Below are 13,993 nucleotides of genomic sequence, written 5' to 3'. Positions count from 1 at the left end.
GTGAAAGTGTTAGGATATTTAGAATAAACATTGCTCTACCTGGTGTTTAAACACATTGAGTGAACTGGAAGATGTTTCTTACATAGTCGTATCTTTGTGATGAATGCCCTGGATCAATAAAATACTTAGAACTTCCACCATCATTTATGAGAGAAAAACACAAGCTTTGAAAATCTAAAAAGATGAAAAATAAGAAAACAGATTCAATAAAAAAGTGGGAAAAATAAAGACAAGAATGTAAGAACTGAAGTTTATGATGATTTTTCCTGTCATTTGTCACCTTCAGAGATGTATTTTCTGTGCCAGGCATGTTAATCCAAGTGATATCATCGAAATGATCAGCTTTATCAACATCAGAAGAATTCAGAATAAGAAGCCAGAATTGACTCTTTTAAATACTTTGTTAGTTGAACAACTGTGCTTTTATTTTGGCAACTGTAGAAGCATATTATAAATAAAACATGTATTTCCTGTTTTGTTCATAAAAAAAAAAAAATCGCTCTCTCGTTTTACAAGTCTGCTGCTGCTGCTGCTGTCATCCCGCCCCATCCTTACAGTAAAGTCAAGCGTGCAGCCTTTACAGGGGTTCCCCATTCACACACACACACACAGGGAGGGAGAGAGAGAGGGAGGGAGACAGGGGGAGAGAGAGAGAGAGAGAGAGAGAGAGTTGAGACGTCCCTTCCTCACTTGGCTGCATTCGGTTTACCGACACCGGAGACGCGACCATGCTGTGGAAACTAGTGGAGAATGTCAAGTATGAAGACATTTACGAGGTAACGTGTGTGTCTTTCACCTGCTGCTGCTGCTGCTGAGTGCGTTCTCAGGCTGTACGGCCTGTTATGTGTGAGTGAATGTGAACTGCAGCAAATATTGAGTTAAAAAATGTCAATTTTTCCTTAAATGTGACCACTGGATTTCGTTTTATTTGATTTTTTTTTGGCGCAGGTTAACGCACTGTTTGGATCATATGGTATAAAAGGAATATATTTGACATTGATACAGATAATTTGCATTTTGACTTTTTGCCTTTGTAACTAATAAAGTAGTATAGAAATGTAGGACAAATATAGGATTAAAAATAGAGCGCATATATTGTTTTTTATTGCTGTGAAAGGACATGACAGAAGCAGAGACGCTGGGTCAGAGCAGGGTGGCGTGTCAGGGATATTGATGTTAATCGTTTGGCTTTCATCCCAGAACAATATTTTGTTAAATACGAGCGAGGGCAGGGAGGAGAAATGCCGCCGCGCGTGGTGTTGGTGTTGGTGGGAGGAGTGGGGGAGAATCGCTGCTCGCGCTGAATGGGCTGGAGCACAAAGCGGTGGAAGAAAAGATCGCTCGCGAGGCCCCTCGGCTCAGCCCGGTGGGAAGCCTCTCTTGTCTCGTGCGGCACATGGCTTTTCTCCCACGGCGCGAGGGAGCGAGAGAGGGAGGGAGGGAGGGGTCGGGGAAGCTGTGATGTTGTTAAACAAGTCATCCACGAGGGCAAAGAGGGGCTGCGTGGACTACAATGTAGCGTTTAATCGCTCCTTTTGACTCTTGACACCGTTCACACGAGCCCCTCGTGCGTCCAGCAGCCACAGTCTCGAGTGTGTGTTTGTGTTTGAGTCGTTAAAAAAAAAAAACACAGCTGCGACACAACGAGAGGCGCCTTTGATTCTTCGCGAGTGTGACTTTACTACACTGAAGGAGAAATGTGGGAGCGAGGGGAGGAAGAAGAAGAGGAAGACAGAGGAATGTTGCATCTGTGCGTAAAAGAGGACTTTGACATTGGATGAAACGTCTTTAACTTAAATAATAACAAGATATAAATTGTGTGGAAGGATTCACTCACACATCCAAATACGTACCAAACGATATTTGCGCAAACATAATGTCTGTGCAGGAGTTTTGGCGTCTTTGCGTAAAAGTACAAACTTTTACTCTACAGGCTCCACATCTGTGACACATTCTTGTTAAACCAGCTGTTCAGACATTTCGTGACTGTCCATGCACGTCTGCTGCTTTTTTGCGAGTTTTGTCTGTGCGTAAAAGTCACCTTTGACTTTGGAGAAACCCGTTAAGTATCATTTGAAACTCTGACCCGCTCATATGAACCCAGCTGTTCAGGAAACACACCACTGTATCCACTGATGTCCAAATACAAAGCCTTTTGCGCATGAATGATGTTGGAGTGTGTGCGTAAAAGTGCATTTTTACTTTGGTGCAAACATTTTCTCTATTTATTAACAAGCCACAAGTCTGTGATTGTAAACTCGGACACACACTGGTTTAACCCCAGCTGTTCAGACAGTGAACTGATATTCACAGACTCGTAACGTCAACGTCTTTTGCGCAGCAGTCTGTGCGTCAAAAAAAAGGAGACACCAAATAGTCTTTAACCCGAATGTAAACAGTGATTGTGAACTGACGCATCCATGTTAACTCAGCTGATCAGACAGTATAAAGCCATCCTCTGACGCCAACGCCTTTTGCGCACAAATGGTCTGTGCCAAAGTGTCTCCAAAGACAGGAGCGTGCGCTTTCCTTGCGTCAGATTTTGCTTTCAAAAGTCCCCCAAAGCGATTATGTCTGTGATGGGGATTCCTCGCGGGTCTGGGGGCCCTGTTCTGCTCTCTCCTGTCTGAACACGAGAGTTAGAGTCTTCCTTCTTCTTCTCCTTTTACTTATCCTGCTGTTCGCGCGTCGTTTCAGCTCTCCGTGGAATTTAAACGTCACTCACGGTTGCGCGAGAGGCTTCACGCTCCGTGTGTCGCCAGTCCCCCTGCCTCGCGCGCATTAATATTCCTGTAAGTCCCAGTCATGAATAACAATTACTCCATATACCGGGGGTAGAGAGGAGAGGCGGGAGTTCGGTGCTCACACTCAGAGCGGCGGCAGCTCCGGGCGCAGGAAGCTTCAGTGCGGAGCTGGAGATCAGGCCGAGGCTGACACTGAAAAAAAAAACAACACGAGCGGCTTCTTTCTCCTGGAATGAGTTTGGCTGTTTGGGCCAAACAACGTCTCCACTATAGCGCACTGCTGTTTTACCGTGAGCCCACTCGTGACACCCAGAGAGGCTTTACAGATGTTAGTTCATTCTTACTCCACCGCGGTGAGTTTCCTTCCCTTCAGTCATTTTCTTTTCTTTTCTTTTCTTTTCATTTTCTTTTTTTTTTTTTTTTTTTTTTTTTTGCGCAAACGCTGAATCGCTGTGAGCTTTTTAAATGAAGCTGTAACATTGTAGCTCGAGGCTCTTTTATGTTCACGAGATCCAGAGTCATTTCTGCTTCACCAGAGGCAACACTTTAATAAATGCATCACGATCCACGGGCCTTTTTTTCCCTCCCCATTCTGTTTAAAATGTGGATCTAATTCTGCAGAGAGATGATTTTTCCCCTTTTCTCTTTTTTTTTTTCCTAGGACCGGCATGACGGTGTCTCGAGCCACAGCTCGCGCCTGTCCCAGCTGGGCTCCGTGTCGCATGGGGGACCCTACTCCAGCGCGCCGCCGCTGTCTCACGCGCCCTCGTCGGACTTCCAGCCTCCTTACTTCCCGCCGCCGTATCAGCCGCTCGCTCACTACCAGAGCCAGGACCCGTACTCCCACGTCAGCGACCCGTACTCGCTGAACTCCCTGCACCAGAGCCAGCAGGGCGCATGGGGCGCGCGGCAGCGGCAGGACGCCGCCGGGGAGCGGATGGACAGCTCGGCTCTGCTGGCGCAGCCGCGGGCCTCGCTGCCTCAGCTGTCCGGTCTGGACCCACGGCGGGACTACGGCGTACGGAGGCCCGACGTGCTGCTGCACTCCACCCACCCGGGACTGGATTCCGGGATGGGCGACGGGCTACTGCACGGGCTGCACGGCATGGAGGATGTTCAGGTGAGTCAAAGGTCACCGGGGTTAATGTTTTGTGTGTGTGTGTGGAAAAGTTATTTAATGACATCAGTGACATAATATTTGCCAAATTATTATTAAAAAAAAAAAAATGTAGGATTCAGATTCATTTTTAACCAATATTTTTGAATTTTTTTAAAGCAATTTTACTTTTTTATGTAAAATGTAAGACTTTCTAACAAAATGTTTATTAAATATCAATGCTACGTTTATTTATTTTGAAAACATACTTTTTAAAACAACTGCTGTGAATGTTTTCCCTCAGATTTATGTTTTAAAAATTTTAAAACCCACATTTTTGACTCAATCGTTAAATATTTCACATTTGATCCATATAATTGTCAGTATATAGGCTGTTTTTTAGCATATTAACACTGTTTTGGGCCTTTTAAATGTGGATGCAATTACAGAAAAAAAATTATATCTGTATAAAGGAACATTTAAATTGGGTTTTCCAAAGAAACAGCAGCACTGCACAGTGGTTATTGTTGACAGCTGTCTACTTCTGGTGTTGGCGTGTTTCCTTGTGCTTTCAGAGCAGAGGTCAGTGACCTCTGAGCAGCAGCAGCAGCAGCAGCATAAATATTATTCCCTCAGGGCTGTGAGATGAGAAGATGCTGATATGTGGCATAAGCTGCTCAAATGTGACGTAAATTCACACCAACCTGCCTTTACACAGCAATAACAACTCATAATACGAGTCATTTCTGATTGAATTTAATTCCATTTGTTGTGAAATAAGGATTTATTATTATTGTTTCTTCCAGGATGATATGGATTTGATAGTGAGTGCTGCTGCTGCTGCAGTAAAGGTTCACAGAGCAGAGTAAAGACTGTGTGAAATGGACTTTTATAGTGTGAGAGCTTGTGTGGGATTTCATCTTCCTCTCGCTCACGCCCTCGGGGCACAACCATCACGAATCGTCTGCCATTTAACCTCCACTATACCTTCTCATTTCTGGCTTCCCCTGTTTGTGTCACGCATTTATTAACCTCGTATAAATGTGTTTCAACAAATTAATCTTGGTTGGGCTTTTTTTTCCCCCTTTCTTTGTTGTGCCGGTGTTCGGCTGTGTGTGTGTGAGGATTAATTTATTTCACGTGAGGATGAAGGATGAGAGTTTTCCTTTCTTCTTTTGTGCGTTGACCTAAATAATTTACATTTACAACTTTTTTTCCCCCTGGTGCTGTTATCTGTTTGAAGCAGCTCCATAGTGATGACGTGTATTTGTGTGTTTGATTGTGACAGACCATTGACGACACCAACGGAACGAACATCCTGGACCAATCGGTAATTAAGAAAGGTGTGTACATACACACACACACAGGTTTGTACAGCTATTCTACTCGGGACACTGCATGGACTCCCATTCACTTGGACACTAACCTTAGCCATCACCTGTAAACTAACCTAAACCTAACCACAAACCAAATCTTAGCCCTTACCTTAACCAGTTGCTCAGAAACGAGGTTGTGCCTCATTAGGACCAGGTTTTAAAGCCTCCATGAGGAATTCTGGTCCTGACAAGGTCCTAAAAAGGTCACAAATATAAAAGTATACCCACACAAGTACCAGTATTTCTCCACTATGTCCAAAATGTTATTATTATTAATGCGATTGCCCACAAAAAAAACAATCATTCATTTTTATTATTTATTATGTATAAATCTATTCATTACATGTATTTTTACGACTACAAGTCATTTTCTGTTGTGTAATAAAATAAGATGTATCGGTTTTTAACGTGTATATTTGGGTTAATTATATAAATCCAGTGTTTTCAGGTGTGTAAATGCGGGTTAAACATGCCGGTATATTGATATGTCAGTCAGTCAGTGAGTGACTGCCGCTCAGATGATGATGATGACGATGATGATGTGCGGTGATTTAGTTAGCGGGCTGTGGAGTGACTGCGCTCCCCGCGGGGCATTTAAGCCGCTGATGTAATAAATGGCACCGCTCACGGAGATCTCGTGAGCTCGTTTAGAGCTAATCTGCGGTATTATCCCCCATGGAGTCATCAAAAAAAAAACTCCCTCCAACTGGCCTCGGTTCGCCCGCACACGTGCACGCACCCACGCACGCACGCACGCACACATGGCAGGGAAAAAAAAATCTTTGACGCCATTAGCGCGCGCATTAACGCGCTGGATGCAGGAGCTTCCGGAGTGGAGCTGCTGGTGGGAGTTAAACCGGCCGTGGAGAAAAGACTGGGAGGTGGTTAATGCGATTTGGGAGCGCGAGCCAATCAACAATCGATAATATTGTAATGAGAATGTCGCGCGACATTAAATAACAGCTAATGCCCGGCGCGTGGGCGCCTCATTGGGCCGGGGATGAGCGCGCGCGGTCATGCATGTGTGCAGAGTGGATTTGAGGAGACGTGTGTTGATGTTTTCTTCTTCTTCTTCCTCCTCCTCCTCTTCCTCCTCCAGTTCCAATGCCTCCCAAAAACGTGGGCTCTCTGATGCTCGGTAAGGACGGCCTGATCGGTGGAATCACCGTCAACATTAACGAGGTGTTCTGCTCGGTACCGGGCCGCCTGTCGCTGCTCAGCTCCACCTCCAAGTACAAAGTGACCGTAGGGGAGGTGCAGAGGAGACTGTCCCCGCCCGAGTGCCTCAACGCCTCCTTGTTAGGAGGAGTGCTGAGAAGGTAGAGGAGGTTGTTTGTACCCTTACACACACACACACACACACACACGTGTGTATGTGCACTACTCTGAATTGTTCTGAATGTATTTATTTTTCTTACAGAGCAAAGTCCAAAAACGGTGGCAAGTGTTTGAGGGAAAAACTGGAGAAGATTGGACTGAATTTACCTGCAGGAAGACGCAAAGCTGCCAACGTCACATTACTAACGTCTCTTGTAGAAGGTGATTTCTTTTTTCTTTTTTTTTCCTTTTTTTAAATCACACAGCATCAATATTGTGCCAGCATTTTCTATTTCATATAAAACAAAAAACAAACAAACAAACACGCCATGTTTCCCCGCCAAAAAATGACCCAAACACATGTTATATTATACTACAGATGTCCAGAACAGACAATGTGTCGTTCCAAAACATTACGCGCAAATTACGCACAGCCAAAAATCTAGGGATTACAGAGATTATGACCTCACAGACTTTTGTTTTTATATAATGGCTTCAGGAGAGAGAGTTTTGTCATGAATAAATAGTCAGTGTCACCTTTAATATCTCGTTTATATTATTAATATTCTACATTTATAGATTAAATATACTTCCTTTACTAAACCCAGTGTTTGCTTCTAAGTATGTTGGTGCTTTTAAACCAGAATGGCGCTATTTTTCCTCACATTTCTGCAAACAAATAAGTCATTTAAATTCTTTTTACACAACACATGTGAACATGTTTATCCATTTTGGTGCGTAAGAGATGTGTGTGGTCGGTAAACACGCTGTGTATAAGATACTAATATTGATTTTATTATATTTATTTAAGACATAGCAAACAAATAGGGTGTGTGTGTATATACAAGTAAATAGAAACTAACAATAATCGATTAAGTCAAACACGTTCTCCAGTTAAATTGCAGCGAACTGTTTTGTCTACGTGATATTTACCGTGTTCTGTGTACTCTCCACACCCACTCCCCACCCTCAGGTGAAGCGGTCCACCTGGCCCGGGATTTCGGTTACATCTGCGAGACGGAGTTTCCCACCAAAGCCGTGAGCGAGTACCTCAACCGGCAGCACGCGGACCCCAACGAGCTGCACACGCGGAAAAACATGCTGCTGGCGACAAAGTGAGTTTGATGGAGCGTTTGATTCGATTGTGGCGCCTTTCATCGTCTTGTATGGCCTGATGTGGTCTGACACGGAGGACATAACACATGTATACATATACAAGATATAGATATGTCTGCAGTCAAGCTCATATGGAAACTGACCGGAGAAATCTGATTATTGATGAATATTTATATTTTAACTGGGGAAAATAAGTCTCCACTGCATTTCTGCTTTGTGCAACTGAGGTTATCATATTTAAATGTTCAAATTATCTAAAAAATGACATATAATCGACTGTATTTGGCCTCAACAATTGGAAAAGGTTTATCCAAAAATAATCTTTAGTGCGGGTTGTCAAACAGGGCGCCCATTTTACCCAAATATCCAATGAATGTTGAAATGAATCACCCTTTGGGGCCTTAATGAGTCTCCCTGAGACACACACACACACACACACACACACACACACACACACACACACACACACACACACACACACCAAGCAAAACCTTAACCCTAACCACAATTCACAATTTCTGCCCTAAACTTAACCAGCTCCTATTAGGACCAGGTTTTGGTCTCTACTGATCCTGACAAGGTCAGTGTTTATGACAGAAAAAAAGGTCCTGAAGAGGGAACAAATACAAGAACACACACACACACACACAAAGTAACTTGAGGTGGAATGAGTGACTAAAAAATTCACCACACAGAAAAACTCAGTTGTGCGACTGAAGAAAATGGCACATAAATGCTGAGTCATGTATGATAAAAAAAAAAAAAATACAATTTCATATTGTGACATAAGCTTAAATATCCGGGAAAAGAGAAAACTTTGCTGTTTCAGTTAAATATTCAACCTTCACGAAGATTTAAAACATGACAGAGCAAAAACATTAAAGCACCAGTGTGTAGCTTTTAGTGACACCTAGGGGTGAAGTCGCATATGGCAGCCAACCGGAAAATCCCACGCAAGTATAATAAGGGAACGTAAAAAATAAAATGATCTTATTATGACGGAATTAAGGCAAGTTTCAGAATAAAATTGATAATAAATGATAAGAAACGTAATTTTTTATATTGAAATAATTACGTTTATATTAGTAGATCTCGCTAAATTCAACACACGCGATGTTTTAACGACAACAGAGGTTAACACATGTTATTATATAGTGCATCTTATTGTGTTTTGACACACTAAGTACTACAATAACCTTTAACTTCAGCCTCATTTGATGCCGGACACTTTAATGTGGACTGTAGCTCACAGACATTATAAAAAACACACAAATAAATATAAAAATAAAACAGCTCTGATGTTGTTGTTGGAAGTGTTTGGAGCCTCCGGTCTTCACCATTGATCCTGTGTGTGTGTGTGTGTGTGTGTGTGTTTTTACACATTCTCCTCATAAAAGTTACTTATATTCATCAATGTTTACGGCCGTTAAAGTGCAGGAATGGAACCTGAGGCGTTTGTGATTGCACTCAGCAGTTTTATTTATATATTTTATTTACAAAGGTGGTTTAAATGTGGATTCAAACACAGATCCTTAATCTTAATCTGGGTCCGTTTGTTCTCCTCAGTGTTGAGTTAGAGCTCCTGTAAGCGCTGTTTGCTGGACGCTTTAGTGCATAAACCACCTGCCTGTCAGAGTGTGTGTGTGTGTGTGTGTGTGTGTTCCAGCACCGTGTGTCTCGTTGCTGCCTGTTAGAAATTCATTATTTAGCAGTGAAGTGTTTCAAGTCGCCAGAAAACAACAGCGAGAGCCTTGAGTGTAGCCCGAGGTGGCGGCTTCTCCTCTCCTCCCCCACCCCCCACCTCCCACCACCCCTAAACCCAGCTGGGCTTGGCCTCCACAGCCTGTCACTCATTTGCTGCAGTTTTGCCCTCGAGGCCTCAGTATGTGTGTGTTTGTGTGTGTGTGTGTGTGTGTGTGTGAATCTAAAAGAGATGGATCTCTAGAAAATAATAAAAAATTGGGCCTAAAATTTGAGGACAACATACTGAAAAATCATCACTATATTTAAAGATGCTCTCAAATTTAATATATAATTAAGATGCATTTTGGGGCTGCGGTAATAACTAAATGAATCAACTGTTTGGTTTAAAGGTGGGTTATTTAATTGATAAATACAATGTTTCCGGTTTCTTTGCTTCACTGGATATTTTATATATACTTAATAACCACAAAGGTTTGGGGAAAACACTAATAAACGTTTTATGAACCAAACGAAATCAATGAATTGAGAAAATAACAGATGAATCACTTTATTAAATAAAATGATCGATAGTTGCGGTACTGATTCAGAATAATAACCCATCATATGAATTACAGGTTAACAATTAAGGTTTGTTTATAATATTTATATAATAATATAATATATCACAAATATTTATGCAGTGGTTAAAGAAAAGGCTTTCACTGATTTTGGGATTTGATGGAATGTTTGTCTCCATTTCTTGATGGATATTTGTTAAACGTATTTCAGCATAAACTAGATGTGCATTACACATACACATATAAATAAAACTTTATTTAAATGTACTTTATAGACAGTTGTCAGTAGGTCATATTTTCAGGGGAATGAAATACTCACTGTGTTTAATTGAAATAATCTCATGGGAAAACTACACTTTATACTGAAGCAGCTGATCACAGCATCGCATTTACTTTACATTACAAAAAGGCATTCTGGGAAAAACTGGTAATATGAAAATTAAGCACAAATGGATGGAGGGAGAATCAAAAAAGAAAAACTGAACTAAACCAAAGACCCTATGGGAAATCATAAATCATAATCTTAAAGTACAATAATCCTGTAAATACACTGATTTGACGCTAAATTCTGAACAGCTAGAGTTACTTTACTTTGGGTGAGTGAGAATGATTTTTATATTTTTTATATTATCCTGCCTTTGGCTTCACTGTATCCACGACTACGTCATTACGTCATAATAATGTGCAACAATCAGAAAACACGGTCTGATGTGTGTTATTGTGGGTTAAACAACATGACTCTGCAGTGATAATCACACTGTAACGTGATAGATGATGTAGTGATGTTTCAAATTGTTTCATTTCATACAACATATTGTGTATTCTTCAACAAATATGACATAATGTGCTCTTTTTGTGTTTCCATTTACTTTCCTCCACTGCTTTGAAGCAGGTGTGTTTGGTTACATTTACTGAGGAAACCACTGGTTTGGACAGGGATTATGTTTATAATTTATGCTTTAAAAGCAAATTATTAACTAATAGAATGGTGAAAATATTAAGATTAAATTATTTGGTTGGATTCCCTAATGTTAATCTGGGGCAGAGAGTTAGTTTGCTGCAACTTTCTGTTAAAAAACAAAACAAAAAACATAATCAAATTTAAATTAATAACCTCAGATTATGTGCAGCTGATGCTCTGAGGCTCTCGGTAATTGCAGAATCCTAGCTTTTGGGCTGCTGAGATTCGTATGATGTTGTCTATAATCTGGTGTGCCAATAATAAGAGTCCAGAGTCCAGCAGCCGCACACTGAAGCTCTGGTCATTAAAATTAATGACAGTGAATACGGGCAGTGATCAGACTTCCTGAGGAAAAGCCCTGCCACTCTTTTTATATAGAAATCTTTATATCTTGTGTGTTCTCGCCCCTGCAGACAGCTGTGTAAGGAGTTCACAGACCTGCTGGCCCAGGACAGAACTCCACTGGGCAACTCCAGGCCCTCGCCCATCCTGGAGCCCGGCATCCAGAGCTGCCTCTCCCACTTCTCCTTCATCACGCACGGCTTCGGCTCGCCCGCCATCTGCGCCGCCCTCACCGCCCTCCAGAACTACCTCACCGAGGCTCTCAAAGGACTCGACAAGATGTTTCTCAACAACCCGCCCAACAGCCGGCACGGCGACGCCGGCAACAAGGTCGGCGACAAAGACGACAAGCAGCGGAAATGAAGCACGGGGGAAGGGGAGGAGAGGGGAATTTTAATAAAAAAAAGAAAAAGAAGAAGAGGAGGAAGAAGAAGAAGAAGGGGAGCAAGGATGGAGAGGCAGCAGCAGCCACACACACACACACACACACGAGGCTGAAGAGGACGAAGAGTCAGAGGAAGAGGAGACACACACCCGTGGGCCAGAGTCAGAGAGCACAGAGGGATTTTTCATCTGTGTTACGTTCTTTTCATTCCCCCCCGAGGACATGGTGGTTACTGTGTTACATCCATTTTGCTCCCCCTGCCTGCATCCTGTGAGACTGAGACGCTGTGAGCAGCCCACAGACAGTGTTGTGTACATGTGATGTGTGCCTGAATGAATGAATGAATGAGTGAATGTGTGTGTGTGGGTGGGGCTGGGTATCTGGCTTTAAAACGTTTGTGGTGTCAAACTTCCTCCCCATCGCCTAACGTCCATGTTAAATGTCAGTAGTCGGCGAGCCAATCAGCATGCAGCGTGACGTCCGACCCAAATCTAACAGTGCTCGTGATAGGCTGACTTCCTGGAGCCAACAGGAAGTCACAACAAGACATGGAGCTCATGGTGCGATCCTGCTGATTATACTCCATGTACTGTCACTACCTGGTTTTTAATAATAATCCAGCCCGATAATTCTAGATAATCTGACAGCCAACGATGCAGAGATCAGAATCGATAAAATACAAGAAACAACGGAATATTTAGATAGAAGAACAAAATAGAGACTGTTAAGAATAAGATATTAAATAGCATAAGAGCTCAGTGTGAGTAGAACTACAATGAACGTATGTGATAACTATACGTGGAAATAGGATATTTCACAGAAACAGTATCTCACAGTGGAATCATCAGAGCGTTCTGCACAAGTTACACAGTGTTTAGCAACAAATTAAAGAATGTATTGGAGGTTGCTCTCTGCTGTTGAATTTAAAACTCCCTTTGCATTTTTAGGCCATTGTGAATTTGTCAAGTCTCACTACTAAAAGACAACGTTTCCCCTTAACAATAACTGACCTTAAGTAAAGGAGAAGACTTATATTTAAGCAGAAGTTGTAAGCGACACTTTAAAGAGTATTTTTAAGCAGAAAAAATAACAGCAACGTCGATTTAATTGCACTTCTGTCGTGTTTGTTTCACAGTAAATCAGTCGTACAACAAAATAAGTTATTTCTGTATGGGTTTTTTATTAATAGATTCATTTTGCACCAAAAATATGTTTATATTGTGAACTATTAATAGTTCCATATCAAAACAAAGACTTTTATTTTGAAATTCTGTGAAATACTGTCACAAAAGTACTATTTCGGTGTCTTTTGCCCAAAAAGTTGGAACTTTGTGTGACATTTTTCTCTGCCACGAGGTCATTTGAGTCTGAGCGTGTTGTTATTGCCTGGTGTTACCAACGATGACTAAAGTGTGCGTCCATGTTCTCAGACTTCTGAACTTAACTCCCAGTGTCTTGTTTTAAGAGGCTGGTGTTTGTTTGATGACCGATACTAGAGCAGATTTAATCAGCTTGGTGTTGGAATTGAAGTCCAGATATCGATCAAGATGCCATATCAAAAGTTTTGAATCATTGCCCAGCCCTCTGTGTGTGTGTGTGTGTGTGTGTGTAAACTGTTGGACGAGCATTTTATCTGTGAAACAGGTTGATTTTCGGTGACTTAACACAGGGAGGGTATTAATTTATGTGTGTAAATATTTATTTATATTAATTTAAATGAACGGTTGTGTAAATAGGTTGACCTGCGGTTTTGGACGAGGCCTATTTATCTGTGATTTGACCTTTGTGAGCTGTCGGGGCAGGTGGGCGGGGGCAGGGGCGGGCTTAAAGGACTCACACCCAGTGTTTTGGGGTTTTTTTCTGTTCTTATAGAGCTGTTGTCATGGTGCTGATGATGGGTAGACATGCTTCTTATTGTCCAGTGATTTCATTTCTATCACACTGATAATAAACCATGTGTTTTATTATTATACGAGGTGTGCAGCACGCGCCTTTTCTCCAGGGAAATACTCTGTGGGCTGTGGGTGAAGGTCGGGGGTCGTCTCCCATTCAGGGTCTGAGCTCTGTGAAAATGTTAAACAGGGTTTTCGTCCCATGATGATGATGCTACGGCCATATTTGTTTCATGATAGCATTATGAATATTCTTACATAAGAGGGGATTAAAAAAGAAAATGCGACTTTCTGAATAACATTAATGTGACAACGCTAAGATGGAAGAAAAAGACGGGATTTCATGGAACTTTTTTGTCAAGAAAAATTCAAATCTACAATTATTTTATGATTCACTGTGGAAATTCAACAACACAATGAAGTGGATTAATTTGGCCACTACTGTGATAAATCCAGATGTCCAAATAAGGTTGTTTGATATAAAACTCCAAACTCAAACTAAA

General features: G+C 41.8%; 1 protein-coding gene across 4 annotated transcripts; it reads left to right on the top strand.

The window, feature by feature from the left end:
• The first annotated feature begins 655 nt into the window (after positions 1–655).
• tfap2b (transcription factor AP-2 beta) lies at positions 656–11,637 on the top strand. Of its 4 annotated transcripts, none has more exons than XM_044048570.1 (7): positions 656–776; positions 3,406–3,864; positions 5,129–5,183; positions 6,316–6,535; positions 6,637–6,755; positions 7,507–7,648; positions 11,285–11,637. In XM_044048570.1, the coding sequence occupies exons 1-7, from the start codon at positions 729–731 to the stop codon at positions 11,574–11,576; spliced, it is 1,335 nt and encodes a 444-aa protein (XP_043904505.1). In that variant the 5' UTR covers positions 656–728; the 3' UTR covers positions 11,577–11,637. The 4 variants fall into 4 exon arrangements, with proteins under 4 accessions (XP_043904505.1, XP_043904503.1, XP_043904504.1 ...); XM_044048568.1 differs by having other exon boundaries at positions 5,129–5,207; XM_044048569.1 differs by lacking the exon at positions 656–776 and adding an exon at positions 2,644–3,097 and having other exon boundaries at positions 5,129–5,207.
• Positions 11,638–13,993: the final 2,356 nt, after the last annotated feature.

Source organism: Solea senegalensis, linkage group LG17, assembly GCF_019176455.1.
Source record: "Solea senegalensis isolate Sse05_10M linkage group LG17, IFAPA_SoseM_1, whole genome shotgun sequence".
Taxonomy (NCBI): domain Eukaryota; kingdom Metazoa; phylum Chordata; class Actinopteri; order Pleuronectiformes; family Soleidae; genus Solea; species Solea senegalensis.
Note: the sequence above shows the minus strand (reverse complement) of the source record. Positions and strands in the feature narration are given on the sequence as shown.

Coding starts and splice junctions, on each gene's coding strand:
- tfap2b (XM_044048568.1), top strand. CDS start 729: ATGCTGTGGAAACTAGTGGAGAATGTCAAGTATGAAGACATTTACGAG. Junction 6,536..6,636: donor TTAGGAGGAGTGCTGAGAAG/GTAGAGGAGGTT, acceptor TTTTTCTTACAG/AGCAAAGTCCAAAAACGGTG. Junction 6,756..7,506: donor ACTAACGTCTCTTGTAGAAG/GTGATTTCTTTT, acceptor CCCCACCCTCAG/GTGAAGCGGTCCACCTGGCC.